The sequence below is a fragment of the Periophthalmus magnuspinnatus genome, chromosome 17 (assembly GCF_009829125.3).
Source record: "Periophthalmus magnuspinnatus isolate fPerMag1 chromosome 17, fPerMag1.2.pri, whole genome shotgun sequence".
Lineage (NCBI taxonomy): Eukaryota > Metazoa > Chordata > Actinopteri > Gobiiformes > Gobiidae > Periophthalmus > Periophthalmus magnuspinnatus.
In genome coordinates this window covers 15716734-15732715 of record NC_047142.1, presented here as the reverse complement: position 1 = coordinate 15732715, position 15982 = coordinate 15716734, and the positions used below count along the sequence as shown (strand labels likewise).

Below are 15982 nucleotides of genomic sequence, written 5' to 3'. Positions count from 1 at the left end.
TATGCTAATGCTTCCAATTGAAAAATAAACAAATGACCATTTTCAGTTCTTTCGAAAGATAACATGGTTTGAAACTCTGTTGTGCATAATAATTTGGAGCAGTGCATTTGAAGGTTTTATTAAAAAAAAAAAAAAAAAAAAAAAAAAGGAAAAACTGTTATCATTGGGAGGTTTGTCCAGACATTTGAATTCTACTCTAAAGGTTGATCAGTGTCATTTATACTGATAATTTGGAAAAATCGGATTATCATTTGCATAATAATTTGTAATGCAGTGTAAAGGATGAGATGAGGCAAGTGAGTAGAATATGCCACAAATTAACATTTCAAAATCTGGGTTCCCACATTTATATTTATATATATACACATAAACACATTTTCAAGTCAATATAATTCCATGAATTTATAAAATTTGTATTATACATATACAAACTAGGCAATGTTGTTGCATCACTGTTATGTTAAGTTAATGTACCCCAAACAATTTTATTTCTAAGAACAATTTGTAGGCAACCTTAACAGGCAACCTCATAAAGCAGTCATCATGCATAGGCAGGGTACAGTGTATTCATGTCTCAAAAACAAAACATAACATTTTAAATTTCAGTTTTTATGCACAAGGGATCCCTAATGTTTCCCATCAAACAGTGCAGTGATGAAACATGAGCAGTGATAAAGCCACTCATACCACAGACATCACATGCACAGACCACAGCAGCACAGACACAGGCATAAAGACACACACATGCAGAGCCAGAGCACAGACACACACACACACACACACACAGGTGCAGCACAAACACAGACACACACACAGAGACATACACACACGCACACGCCAACACACAAAGTCACACACAGACACAGACACCTCAGAGGCAGAGCACAGACACACAAATGCAGATGTACACACAGAGGCAAAGCACAGACAGACACGCACACAGACACACACACAGACACAAACACAGACACACAGACCGACCACAGAGGCAGAACGTAGAGCACACACACACACACACACACACACATGCAAACACATACGCACACACAGAGGCAGAGCACAGAGAGGCGGTGGATGGAGGATGAGTGAAGCACCTGAGGTGAGGGGGCCTCCCGTACCTCCTTTGACTCCGGTGGAGATGAGGATGGGAGGAAGTCCGTCCTCCGGGATCAGACTGACCGCGCTGCCCACAGGACTGCCTACAGGAGGCGCTCCGGACTGGGATGTCTGTGGGAGGGAGCAGTGGAGTTTACAATTCATTTATCCTTTATTTACCGTAATCAGCATTGCCCTTTGACAGAAAGTAGGTCCAATGTAACACAGCCTTTAGTAAACTGTAATCACATTGTACATTCTGCAGAGATCTGTGATGTTTTTCAGATAGATTTTTTCCTTTCTTTTTTAGAAAGGTCACACCCATCTGAACACAGGGAGATTCACCGGTGACCAGACTCACATATTCAGTATTGAAGTATTGAAGAATTGTGTATTCTGGATCCCAGGCAAATCTGAGTACTGATCTTCTCAAGGCAGTATAATTTTTTTTTTTTTGTAGGATCATAGTTTAGTCTGGTTCTGATTTGTACAAAGATTGACTGGTAACCAATTTTAGTTATAAATGAACTTAACAGTTTAAAATACTGTAGATATATTCAATGACCTATGTTTTTACAAATTTACAATAATATTGTAACTTAATTTAAACTTTAATGTACACCATAATGGAAATGTGTATTTGGTTCACTATCAGATGAACACGTCAGTCATTCATCAAGTTCAAAATTATAAAATGTCCACTACATTTGCTGTACATACAGGCGAACACACATTAGTGCTGCTTAGAATATAGCTTTTTCCATGTACTGTTTTGTATATTTTGTATGGTGTAGCCCTTTTGTTAAACTGTACTTTTTCACACTGTTTTATTGCATATTACTGTATGGTGACCTTGAGTGTCTTGAAAGGCTGCCTTCAATAAAATGTCTCATATTTTGAGACTACAGAGTGCCTCAAAATTCTTCCTGACTTCGTACACATCTTTTGGTAACATTGGCAAGTCTACCTATCTGTTTTTAATTATCTTACTGGTGTCTAGGGTTGTCAAAAGTATCAAAAATGTGATACTAGTTTCGATACTAAAACTAGTATCGAAACTAGATACTTGAGCAGGTATCGACATTAAAAAAGTCATATTCACAGGAATGAACCTTTCCTAAATAGCTTTAGAAAGATCAGAACCACATAGACTAGTATACACTCATGGACCACTATGGAACCTACTTGGACGACTGAGGGATTAGATAGATATTCACCACATGGTAATATAAAAGAAAGTACTATTATTTAAAAATAAAAAGTGTTTCTTTTTTATTAACATTGTAGTATTGGAATCGGTATTAAGTATCAAAATCAAGTTTGAAATTTGAATATCCTGACAACACTACTGGCTTGTAGAGCACCTGTAGATCAAACTCTTGTCCCACTGACAAACTCTTTTTGCCTGTTTTTTTCACTGTAAGTTATATTATTCTTATTACCTCGGAGCTGGCTGCGGTGGAGTTGGCCTTGTTTGAAATGGCTCGGGACTGTGAGGGTGGCTGGTGCGAGGACAGAGGTTTGGGAGATTCTGAAGCCTCTCCATTTGTCAGGACTCCATCAGCAAACCACACCCTCCTCTGCTCACGGGACAGGGACACTGGAGGGAACAAGACAAGAAATACAGTATAGATGAAAACAGGAGTTTATTATTATTATAAATTATTTCAACATATTCCTACCATAAATGTGCATTTTTCTGCATTATTTAAAAATGTAAATGTAGTAATTACATCAAATCACTTAAAGGAGCTGTACCTAATTCTTAAAACATGAAAAAAAGAAATATTCCTCACTTACTGTATGCATTATTTGAGCATCCTAATTATTCATTATTCATAAGCACTTCACAACTCTCAAAGACCACAGCCTAATTTTGCCCCCATGTAATGCTAACAAACACTAGCATGCTAACCACACACTTTCTGATTCTTGGACAATAAAACACTTTAAAATTAAAATAAGTAAATTTTTTTCTTATTTTGACCACAAGAGCTGCTAATACAATACATCTGTACTTTATAAAATAAAAACTGCTGTTTCTGTACTAAACTAAGAAACTGAAGTATTTTATTTAACAAAGATTTATCAAAATCTGAGAAACAATATTTGTGATTAATGAAGGTGAAGACATCATTCCCATACCTTCGTTGGCATTCTGCTGGAGCACCCCTACAGGGACCATGACAGTGGGAGGGGGTGAGCTGAGCGCTCCTGAGGCCTGGGCCTGCTGCAGAGGGGGCACCGTGGAGCAGTACTCAGAGGGATTATTTGGGTTTGGACTCTGGTTACTGGGACAAACCTGAGTCTCCCACGATGACGGAGCTGGTGCAGAGAAAACAGGTAGATGCAAAAGCACAAATTTAATATCCAGGGGTTTCAAAATGATGACAAATTAAGTCCTATACCATAGCAAATCACAATTTAAAACAGAATATATACATATTATATCTTTTGAATGGTGAAAAGTCCGCAAAATGTTTCCTATAACAGGAAGCTGAAACGCATGAATACGTGCTATGGTGCTAATAAGAGGAGTCAGGAAAGATTGTCAATTTGGCATCCTATGTGGACACCTAAGTACAACACCAACAAGTATACTGAAAACTCAAAAATAAATGTTATTGAAATTTGATTCTTTAAATCAACAACATGCAAAAAATTAAACAGGTTCAAAATCTATTTCCCATTTTTGAATACTCCGAAGCTCTAGCTTCTATAGACGGTTAGGAGAAAAAAAATTTATTGTGATCAAACAAAAAGCAAAACAGACTTTGTATAGAAGTTATTTAAGGGGTTTAAATTCTACGTGTAAAAAGTATTTAAATGTGTGGTATGTAGCTAAGACCTAAACTTACTTAAAGGTCCTATATTATGCAAAATTGACTCTTGTGAGCTTTTAGCCATGTTATAATGTTGATACCTCCTCAAAAGCATACCTGGAGTTGTGTTTTGTTTCATCCACACATGTCTGAGTAACCCTTTATCATCAGTCTGTCTACAACTCCAAAGCTCAAAATGCTTTGTTCCATCTTGTGATGTTGTGTCAAATTAACAGCTACTTTTTACCTTTTGTTCAGCGAAAACTGGAGATTTCAGGGCTGATTTTGTTTACCGTTTGACAGAAAACATACACTAAATATGCAGGATTTGCATGTTAAACATGTGTGAATGAAACACAACACAACTCTGGGTATGTTTTTGATGAGGAAACAAAATTAAAATGCAGATCTGAATATAACGTTATATGGGACCTTTAAAGGGGAAGCACATTTCTCTTGCAATCAACCAGCTCCACTCACCACTCGTCAGAGTTGAATGACACGTCACGCAGACACGAGCCTCTTTTCTGTCCATGTACAACAGTCTGCATTTCAAACTGCAGCAAGATGCACAGAAAACCTAAAAATAAGACAATAGGTTGTGTTTATGTGATATTACAACACTGTACAACTCCTATATTATAAAGGTTCTATATTATGCAAAATTGACTATTGAGCTGGAGGAATGGAGAATTTGATATTGAACATAGATTTGTTGTCCTGGATTGTGGTACATGGTTAATGTCTGCAATTACTGGGCCTGTTCACATGAAACAAAAATTGGCACAATGTCTTCTCTGTCAGCTTATAAACAAAAGTGAAAAGATCTTTTGGACAATAGCTTCAGAAAGTGGTGCCATTATCCAAAGACGGGCTCATTGTCAGTTGAAAGGACTTTTTAAACAATTAAAATGACAAGTTTGTGGAGACAATTCCAACCTAATTATAAGGTTCAACATTTGTGGATCATAAGTTTGAATATTTCTTTTTTTATGAAAGTATGAAATCAGCAAATTGTAGAACATTAAGGCAACCTATAAATATATATTGCAATTACTTCAATGTCACCACAATAACATTCTTTTCTTAGACCATTCTCCATTGGCTGTGTGAGAGTCTGTAAAGGTTGAAGTCGTGATTAATGTAGCATTTCCTGGGCATTGATTTCCTGTGCTGTTAGCTTAGCGGTCGATGGATTAGTAGAAGCCCATTATACATAATTATCCTTAACACGTTTGTATTGAGACGATTACACAGAGAATGGAGGATGCAATTCATTAGTATGCTTCATTAGCTGGCCTTTTACAACCGAATAGGCTATTTGCATGTTTGTCTGCTAAATGTTTATTCATATTAGTCTAAGTTAAGTAAATTACTTACACTAAAAAAGAACAAAACGAAAGGGCCCTTAAAAATTATGAATTACATTTGATTAAATGTACAGTATGTAACTTTCTGGAGGTGGCACCTAACCTGCATGATTCCATGGAAATAAAAAAAAAAACATACTTAGGAACATTCTCCATGGAGATAGATCAGTTTTACTCCATACTGTGGTGTGGCTGGGTGTTTGTTTTTTTTCTAGCAAGGGACAAAGGATGAAAATTAGCACTGGCTATAATCCTGCATATTTACAGGTGTGGAATTCGTTCCCCATGCCTCTGTTCTTAATATGCATTGTCCCTTCATTAAAAAAAAAAAAAAAGAATATTATAGCCAAAGCAACAATATATCCATGGAAACAAGCAGGCACTCCTCCTGGCTAAAGAGAGTCAGGTTTGTGGAGATGCAAGCCCAGTCACAGTAAGGATGCATGTTTATCTACAATTGTCAGTGCAATAAACTTAACCAAAATGAAAAAACATGCTTTTATTAATTCTGTTTTTGGGCTAAATTTTCCATACTGTGGCTTTAATGTAAATAAAAGGAAAGGTTTAGAAATGTTTATATTTTTGTTTGTTTACCCAAAATAGATTCACACTTTAACAGGTAGAAACAATACTTTACTGTCCCAAAAGGAAATGTTATTCTGTATTTGACCATTCCTTCATTGCTAGTTATTTTTGCATATAAGGAAGCCGGCCCTTTGACACAGGGAGAACGTGCAAACCCCACTTAGAAACACCTCAAATCATCTGGTAATCATCCTGGTGTGCACATTACACATGGTAGAGATGGATCAAACATTGTTCAGGTTAGTGTAGTACTACTCTTACTTATATTACTTATACTTCCATAATGGTTCTCTCCCTGGATTTTTTATGAATTATAAGACATTTTTGTGTTAAATATTAAAAAGAAATGTATACAAATTGCAACCAGGTCATTAACACATCAAGGCAAGTTTTAGAATCAATTAATATCTGATTTTTTATATTTTTCATCCCTGTGCATTGTCCCTGACAAAACTAAAAATGTTATAATTGTCCAGAATTACTTTGTTTACTAAAAGTAGTTTGACATGGACACCAATTTGAAAAATTCTTATTCCAAGAAGGTTAGGAGCACATTTTAATGGCATTCTGTTCATACACAGCAGAGGCAGCGCCACCCACTCATATAAGTCAGTGTGATATTGCAGAGCCAGCTCCTGTCGGCTCAGACCCCACAGTGTTTGTTTACCACCCAGGGAAAAGAAGAAGCTCCACAGTCCAGAATCGGAGCTGTCAGCAACCACAGTGAAAAATCCAGAGAGGAGACAGGACTCATGTGAAGAGAGAAGACTACAAGAGGTTCAAATCAGGACTGGCTCAATGTCTAACACAATATTTGAACTCAGCATTGGTTCTTTGTCCTGAGATTTTTTCATTAGGCATGACCATTTTAAATGATAATTTTTGCATTTAGCACTTAAGATCAAAGTATACCCAGACACAAATTGATACTTTATTCATATTTGAACAGGTATCAATATGGATTTTTCAAATGTATGTATTTATTTTACATAAGTAGTAAGGACTCATTTTGATTCTTAAACAGTTTTAGAATGAGTGATCTACAAATAATAGGTAATAATAAAGCCACAACAGTGAAGAGAGCTTTGTATTTCAGTTCAGTTTCAGGGAGTCGAGTTTAGTTGCATGCGAGAGCACACAGGACCAGGTTGTCAAAAGTATCAAAAATCAGATACTAATTGATGCTATCAAAACTAGATACGTATTTCACAGGACAGAAACCTTTCCTGAGGAGCTTTAGAATGATCTTGAGCCGTGTCAGAACAAGTATAAGACCATATATATTAGTATATGCACATGGAACCTAGCTGGACAATTGAGAGACTACACAAATATAACACCACATCATGGTCTATTCTTTAGCACTGAAATCAAGTTTGAAATTTTAGTATCGAGAAACTATTAGATTCTAAACATACACCATCTCCCAATGTGTTGTACTTTATAGTTTCATCTCTTTGTAACTCTTGTGCACTGACCTTGCCACAGGCTCTGCAGTGGTGCCTCCTCTTGGTGAAGGTGAACTTGACGTCACACTTCATACACATGGGGGCCTGCGAATCAGGCACCCAAACCGGGGCCACCTCTCCCAGTGCGCTCTTCCTGCTTAATGCCCCCTGCTGACCGGCCTGGACATCATTATCGGGACTCTCGGGCTGCACTGTGGATGCACAATTAGCAATAGCATCCCCATTTAGTGTACTTGAATCCTCTGTCAATTCTGCACTTTTTCGATTTTGATTTTCGAAATTTTTGTTTTTACTGTTAACCGTTGATGGTCCAAGCTGATTTTGGACGTGATTTGATAAAGGTTGTGGGATTTGTAGTTTGAGGTTAACGGGTTGCTTCGGACGCGCCCCTCCGTACGGGATGCTAACTGGTTGTAGTCGCCCATTGTTCAGTTTCATTTGGGTGTTGCCAGATGCTGCGCCGCCATCTTGGATTTCTTGCTTACTCTCCTCCATCTCCTTCTCTTCAGTTACCAAATCTTCTTTGGACGATACGCAAATGGACGCAGCTGCCTCTTCCTCCTCAGTTCCGTGACCTTGGGAGCTAGCATCTTCAACCGAACCATTGCAAACGTTTGTCATGTGCAATTCTTGCTTTGCTTCCCCATCTGAACAAGCTTTAACCTCCTTTTCCACATCAACGCTATCCGATTCATTGCAACTTCCTCCATTCAAAATACCTTGTTTGGATTCAACTTGTTCTGTAGACTTCTCAACTTCACCATTTTGTGCTCCTATATCAAAACTAAAATGCGTTGAACCACCTCTATCCTCCAGACTTGAGGACAATTGTTCCGAAGCAGGTTGTCCATCCCGTAATGATATATCTTGAGAGCCCCCATTTTCGCAAGAATTCACTGGAGGTGGTGACAAATCATCGGCTCCCACCAGTTTGCCGATATTGGGTTGTGGAAGTGGAGGGCTATGGATGTCTGCGGGTCTCTCCTCTCCCCAGGACGGATGCTCAGAGCTGGGGGGGCGTTTGGGATCGGCCCCTGGGGAGAGGCTGGATGGAGGGGTGGTGGTGGTGGAGGGGGTGAAGTCCGGGGGAAGGGTCTTAAAGGGAAGAGGACTGTCCCCCGGGCTCAGGTCTGCGTGGGCCAGGGCGGGGTTTAAAGAGAGCAGATGAGGGGGCGGAGCCAGTATCTGAGTCCACTTAGCGTCAGAGAGGATTGGAGTGTCTGTTTCATCTGCAAGAGAGAGAAAAGACAATTTAGATCACTTTAGATGGTCACAACAGATTTTTACACAAACTATGGTGGTATTGGCAAACCTCATTTATAGTGGGGCTAAAGACCTACAGTCCGCCCACAACCACATTTCAAATCAGACACTATGATTGGTCTAACAGTTACTCACACTTCAAACTCTGCCCTGCTATAGTAGGCCATGTGGATGAAGTCACGCACAAATCAAGAACTGCAAAATCAAGATAGATAACTCTTGCTCTCCAATGTATTTTAATGTTTGTGTATATAAAATTAAAGTTTTTTTCTGGTGTTCTGCCACCTGCTTGTCTCCATAGAGATGTTATTGCTTTATCTACAATTGTTCCACATTATGGCATTAAACTTCTCTATCTCCATAAAGACAAGCAGGTAACACAACCACCCAAGTTACAGGTCAGATCTGTGGAGAGGCAACCACACTCACAGTACAAATGCCTGTTTTTCAGGGTATTTGTTTTTAGCAATAAAAACTGAATGAATCCAAGATAGTCATGTCTAATTCCATATTGTGGAACAGCTCAGGCAAAGCAATAACATCTCTAAGGAGGTGATGAACCGTCCACCAGAAAAGCTATACAGTGTTGCTTTAACTAAAATAACGAGTATTTCACATGTACCATTAGTATTCATAAAATGTTCACGACCCATTACTTTGAGACAGGAAGCTTTAAATGATCTGCCACAGAGAAGCGGGCTCCCAGGTGATTTAAGAAGAACAATCAGATGAGAGTAGGAATGAGGTTAGCGTGGAGTGTGAAATTAGCGCCTCGTGAATGGACTGGGACATAGTGAGAAACTGGGCCACACTTCAGCCACTCTGGGGGAGCTGTCAATCAAACTGTAGCAGTGCAGATGGGAATGCCAAAAGCCGAAGATGAAACATGGTGAATATGTATTTGTTTATACTAAATATGAGATACATTCACGTTATTTGATGCTGGGAAAAAACAATAGCAATTTTTCTATTGCAACTGTATTGCAATTGTGGCAAGATTTGCAATATGTTTAAAAGTAGGATTCTGTTCAGAGTGTACATTGTAAACGACACCAGGGCATTAAAATCTGAAGACTGAAATATATAAAATGAAATAACAAAACTACAGGTATTGTACGATTTTTCTTTGCAGAAAACATTATGCATATTTGTTTTGTCATTTGATAACTGCGTCAACTCAACTTGCGATTACTATTTGCGATATATTGTGCAGCCCTACTCCTCACTGCCATTTTTTCCTTATTTTTACACTGATTTGAATACTCCTTATGCAGATGAACACATAACTTTCTAAACGGATGGAAGCTAAAACATTTTTAGTAGTAGAATAGACTAAGACATAAGTTTTCTCACCTTCATTTTGTTCAAACTCATCCAGCACCTTGTCCAGGTTGAAGGCTTCGGCCTGGAAGTAATTCTCCATGAGTCAGGAAGCTCCACCCTGCCACTGCTGTGCCCCTAAAAACAGGAAGAACTAACTCAATACTACCGTATTTTCCGGACTATAAGTCGGACTTTTTTTCATAGTTTGGCTGGGAGTGCGACTTATACTCAGACGTGACTTATATGTGAAATTATTAAAATATATAATTTCACATTTTCGTTATTGTCACATTGACAACCGCGTGCACTTCATCTACTTCCGGAGTTGGTGGAGTTTTTGAGAAGCGACACAGAGGATGTAGAATTCAATGGATTTAGTGATTTGGAGTGAGATCGAGAGTAAACTTGTTAGCTTGTTTTTTATGCTTTATTTATCTGATTACCTGTTAATATCTTACGTTAACATACCAGACATGTATTCAGTTCGCGGTCTATGCTTCATGTAGCTGAATAGATATAAAGGTGCGTGCTGTACTGCTGTTCAGCCTGTAACTTGACTTTAAAGATAAAATGTCTGTTCTTGGTCTCGGATTTTGTAAAATAAAATTCCCCAAAAAATGCCACTTATACTCCAGTGCGACATATATGTTTTTTATTTTTTTTATTATGGTTGTGCGACTTATACTCCAGAGCGACGTACAGAAAATACGGTACACATTTTAGAAGACGCATCAGGCCTATTCAGATTTTAAAGGTGCACTTAGTAACTAAGTGCACCTTTAAAGTAACTAGTACGTCATCTGCTTGTCTCCATGAAAATGTTGCACCTTAGCCTAAATGTTCCAGAGTATCTACCATACATTTATTCAATTACAGGCCTCTCCACAGATCTCGCCAGTAACTTGGCCTTTTGGCCTGCTTTTAAGCCACACTGTGGAACATTCCAGGCAAAGTAATAAAATTTCCATAGAGATAAGCAGATGCCACACAGTCCATCAGCCAAGTTACATAGAACAGCTTAAAACTTTTCATATCTTTCCCGGCAAATATTGGAAAATAAGACAGAGGAAAGAAAAAACTCCACTATTTCAATTCTAAATGTGATATAATAATGACAGTATTCTTAATGGGCCATGAAATGTAATCTGAAAAAAATATTTAAATGAGTTATTTTTTAATGCATCATATTTATGCTTCAGATTAGGAAAAAGAAAAAAAAACACACTATATATGCTTTATAATTAGAAAACATTGATACAATAAGTCAGCAATGAGCCTGTTCTCCACCATCTCATCCGAGTCCATGCTGTGTGGTTCAGTGCCTACGGGCCAACAATACCTTAAAAAAAGCTAGTGAAAAAATGTCTCATTTTATATAAAGAAAATAGGATTGAGGATGATTATTTATAGACTGGGAAAGTTACATAATGTTGCTTCAATGTCCTCTGACCAACCTTCATCCTTTTCTATTTATAGCTCTGCCTGGTCACATGACTTTTCCCTGGTCACATGACTCATAAAAGTGATGTATGGCTGATGTGGTTACTTCAAGGGCTTGTGCATTACATTTTTTTCTCATTCAATTACATTCTGTTCTACTTGAACCTCAGCCAAAACATATGAGTTCAGTAGTGGTATTTAGGTATTTTTTAGGTATTTTAGATATTTATTTATTTATAGTCATTGTCACAGAAGAACAACGAAATTGCGTTTGGAGTATCCCATAAGAAACAGTAGGAGCTCCGGGATGCTGCGTCTGTGCGCGCCGCCATCATCTGATCAAAATCCCTCTTGTGCCTCTTTATTCTGAAATAATTCCTCTTCAGTAGCAAATTCTTGGCTATTTAAGGGTCCTTATACTCAGTCATCCACCCAACTGACATGTAAAACCATAAAACCTAAATTGCTAAATATAAATAAAACGCACACATAAAACAGTACTTTTTTTCCCAAGGGAAAGGGCAGTGACATGTTTTATTGTTTCTGGTGCCAGGACACCACCTCCTCTGCTCCTCCATGTTGAGTTTCTTCAGTCCTGTTCTGTCCTCTGCTCTTCCAGAGCTCTGCTCTCTTCTGTAGGATCAGGCTGAGCTCCTGCTCCTGTGAGGAGTAGAGTTGAGTGCAGAGCTCCCCCACTTTCTCTGTTTTCCCTTTCACAGTTGCATCCAGAACTGCTTGGATGGTTGTAGTTTCAGAGTTCAGTTTGTCGGTTGGTGCTCCTTCTCTCTCCTGATCCTTTTCTGTCCTCATGGGGGCACCTTCACATTCAGAAGCAATGACAGAGACACAAAGCACTTGACTGCTGTCTTTTGTAGGTCTTTGGTCTTGCCCTGGTCGTTCCGTTTTCATGTCAGCTTTGAAAGGTTATGGTGGGCACGAGCACCTTCCTGCTTCAAGTTGACGTTATCCCTCACAGATGTATCATTGAGATACTTAATCTCTTTGTAAGGAGTGATATGATGTTGTAGCTTACTTTCTGTATCTTGGAGAGCTCTTGTAATATCTTTAAGTTTGACTTGGCCGTTTCGGGGGTTTTTTCAGCTGTGAAGCTTCGCAGTTGGGCAAGTTCCTGCTTTAGGTTGAGTTTCTCCCTAACAGGTGTATTGTAGAGATAATGGTGCTTCTTGTAAGCAGTGGTGTGAGGCTGCAGTTTACTTTCTGGATTTTGGAGAGTCCTTTGAGCATCTTGGTCAGTCTCTTCTGGGTTTTCAGTCTCAGTCCCGAACCAGCTCATCCAGTTGAGCTTTCACTGAGGCCAACTGTTTACAAAGCTCCAGAACATCGGCTCTCCTCAAATAGTGTCTCCTCTAGAGGTTCTGGAGCAAAGCCTGCTCCTGAGGAGCACTGCAGGCTCCTCAGAAACAGGCTCTGCCCACGTCCACGAATGCGCACTATGTGCACAGAAGCAATGCTAACAATTATACACGGTATATTTTACCTACAATTAAGTCAATAGCAGAATAAACCATGCTTACCGATCGAGAACAGCATCCAATCCATCAAAAAATTAAGGTCCTTTACTCTGACTGAGTCCACTGTGGGATCTTTACTCTTTGCCATGAACCGCTCCAGGTCCGAGATGCCTCTAGTTTAACTTGTACGAACATCCACAGTGTCCTTGATCACGTACTCCCTTTGTTTTGTCCGTTTCGTCATGTTTAAAACGCAAAACAACAGTGCTTAAAATGCGCCATTATGCACAGATTTCTGCATTCACTCGGCTTCGGCCGTTTCCCAATTCACCAAAGTGCCTTAAGTGCATCGTTCTAAGTGTTCGTTGACGGGCACTTGCGTGTGTTCCGGCGCGACAAGGACTGGTCCATTTCGACAACATGGCATTGAGGAGTACACATTTTCCTCCGAGTACGTCTGTTTACGGAAAACCATGGCATGTGATACGTCATCCTGTCCTGCTGCTCATTGGCTGTAAGGGGAAAACGTCACTAAATGTGTGTGATGTAATTGGTTGATTCTACAAGGGGAAGAGTGGGGCGTAAACATTCAGTCATCTGTAGCACTGATTCGCTGTCTGCAGCCTCAGTAACCCACAACCCCCACCTTATTGGCCAACACTGGTGTCAATCACAAGCTAACACGTGTGTTTAGCACTGAACAAAGTTGGCGCTGTCAAAAGTTTATTATGCCTGAAATCGACAAAAGAAATGCAAAGAAGTGACGGAGCAGATTTCATTTTTGGAGTACTTTCCTGCAGCAGATTGGACATGTAGGATCTTATTTTGTGGACACAATTTCTTGACTGGATTATATTCTCTGGACCTTTGCGGAACAAATGAGACCAACTTTGTGTGAATATGTTGATGTTTGACAGAACCAGAGCGCTCAATGATAAGTGAAATCCAGATTCACACTTTGTGACTTTTCTGTAAAAACGTCTTTCCTGTCAGCACTGTGGTGATTGCAGGTGAAAATGGTTTGCATATCCAGAAAGACAAACGCAGCTTCTTTTTATATAACTATCTGGCCTTGTATGGCTCTGTATAATTCGTCAGTCGTCTAGGTAGGTTCCACAGTGATCCACGGTCTTATACTAGTCTATGTGTCTTATTCTTATTGTGACTTATTCTGATACAGCTCAAAATCATTCTAAAGCTTTTCAGGAAAGGTTCATTTCTGCTCAAATGAATATCTAGTTTCAATACTAGTTTTAGTATTGATTAGTATCTGAGCTGCAGTCCAGAATGCTGACTAGAACCAGTAAGTGCAGGTCTCTGCACTGGATCCTGTGGCCTAGCACCAAAGTACATCTCCGACATGTTAGCGCCATATGAACCATCTCACACTCTGAGGACTTCAGGGGTCGGCCTGAAATCAGTGTTTCAGTTTTATGCAGGTAAAACCTGGTACAGTCTTCCTGAACATGTGAGACAGGCCTCTACTTTGACAATTCCAAAGCAATTCTGTTTAGCTGTGCATATGATTGAAAGGTTTTTAAAGGTTTTTTTTATTCTGCACTTCTCTTTTAATATGTTCATTTTATGATGATTATTTATGGTTTGATTTGTTGTATTGTGATTTTAATGCCTTTCTTATTCTGTAAAGAACTTGTTAAGAACATATTATTTTTGTATGGAAAACACAAAAAAATATTTACTAATTCACAAGAAAAAAATGGGAATAAAAGGGGAATAAAACATTGCAAGTGACTGCACTTGGTAACAATTTAAAGTGCCAGAGTCAGTCAGGACAGCAGCGAGTTAGAAAATAACCAAAACATGAGAAATTAAGTGCATGAAGTTCAGTGTCAGCTTTTACCTGCTCGGAGGTTCCTCTCAGTCACTGGGATGATTCACCTTAACACTTCAGTCAATCTGGTAACCCACCAACGCCCACACACCTAAAGAGAAAGCGAGAGAGACAGAGAGAAATTATTGATACAGCTATCATTGATTTTAGTAATGGAGTAATCTATTGATTATTTCCTTCGATTAATCTATTCAATTGTTACCTTCCATAAAACATCCTTAAAAACATATTACTGTTGTTGTGGTTCATATTTAAAACAAATAAGTAGTATTGCTACCTCCAATAACACATTTATTACCAACTGTAAGTCAATATCTCCAAAACAGAATCAAATGTCCCTAGAATATTTATTATAACACTGTATTGTAAACAGGCTGCAGTTTACAGAACAGAACTACAGTTAGACTTTCTATTAATAAATTTAAAAGAAAATAAAGTTTTATGTCACATCACTTCAGCTAAGATAGAGTTAATCGTTTACATGTGTTTATCTTGCCATGTTGTGTATTGAGCTCTGTCTGCAGCACTGAGGTTGAGTCATTTTGCAGCACTTGCTCCGTGTGCCGTTCAGTTTAGCCTCCATGTCTTTGCCTCTGGTCATGGCCTTTTATTGAACTGGTTTGTTTTCATCATCGCAGTCCTTTGTACTCTCAAATGCAACTAAACTACGCTCCCTAAACTCACTTGTGGATCTAAAATACATTGCTCTCTTCACTGCTGTGCAGTTGGTGTTGTGCAGGCTCTGTGTGGAAACATGGTCTGTGCAGAAACAACAAATTATAATAAAATGAATCATCAAGGCAATGAAATAAGAATCCACTGTGTTTTTAAACTCCATACACTTTCACTGGAATCATATCATTTCAGCCCTGTAATTGCCCGTCTCAACTGAACAAAAAGTAAAACATAGTTGTTAACTTGAAAACTACTGCTTCATGATATCACAAAGTGGAACAGAATATTTTTACCTTTGGAGATGTAGACAGCCTTACTTACTCAAATGAGTAACGTTAAGTGTGTGAATGAAACAAAAACAAAAAAAATTGTATATTTTAAGGAGTTAAAAGCATTCTAACATAGCTTAAAGTTCACAAGTCAATTTTCTGTAAAATATGACCTTTAAAGCAATTAAAATTCAAATCTTCAGCTACACTTCTAAAACACAAGTTGGGGCGACAGTAGCTGGTAGAGTATTTGTCCACTGATCCGAAGGTTGGCGGATCCTGCTCTCGACATGAACATCATTGGTTCAGCGGTCAGATCCACTGATCCATAGGTTGAATGCTGTCAT

General features: G+C 38.7%; 1 protein-coding gene across 2 annotated transcripts in view; it reads right to left on the bottom strand.

The window, feature by feature from the left end:
• Positions 1 to 15982, bottom strand: part of zfyve9a (zinc finger, FYVE domain containing 9a) — a 46402-nt gene that overhangs the window by 15544 nt on the left and 14876 nt on the right. Inside the window, exons 3-9 of one of the 2 annotated variants that reach the window (XM_033982224.2) lie at positions 14701 to 14782; positions 9958 to 10062; positions 7351 to 8570; positions 4398 to 4497; positions 3241 to 3420; positions 2538 to 2695; positions 1095 to 1227 (exon numbers count right to left, since the gene is read on the bottom strand). In XM_033982224.2, coding sequence (XP_033838115.1) covers positions 1095 to 1227; positions 2538 to 2695; positions 3241 to 3420; positions 4398 to 4497; positions 7351 to 8570; positions 9958 to 10027 — 1861 coding nt within the window. In that variant the 5' untranslated portion in view covers positions 10028 to 10062; positions 14701 to 14782. The remainder of the gene's footprint in view (positions 1 to 1094; positions 1228 to 2537; positions 2696 to 3240; positions 3421 to 4397; positions 4498 to 7350; positions 8571 to 9957; positions 10063 to 14700; positions 14783 to 15982) is intronic. The other variant, XM_033982225.2, reaches the window with a different exon arrangement.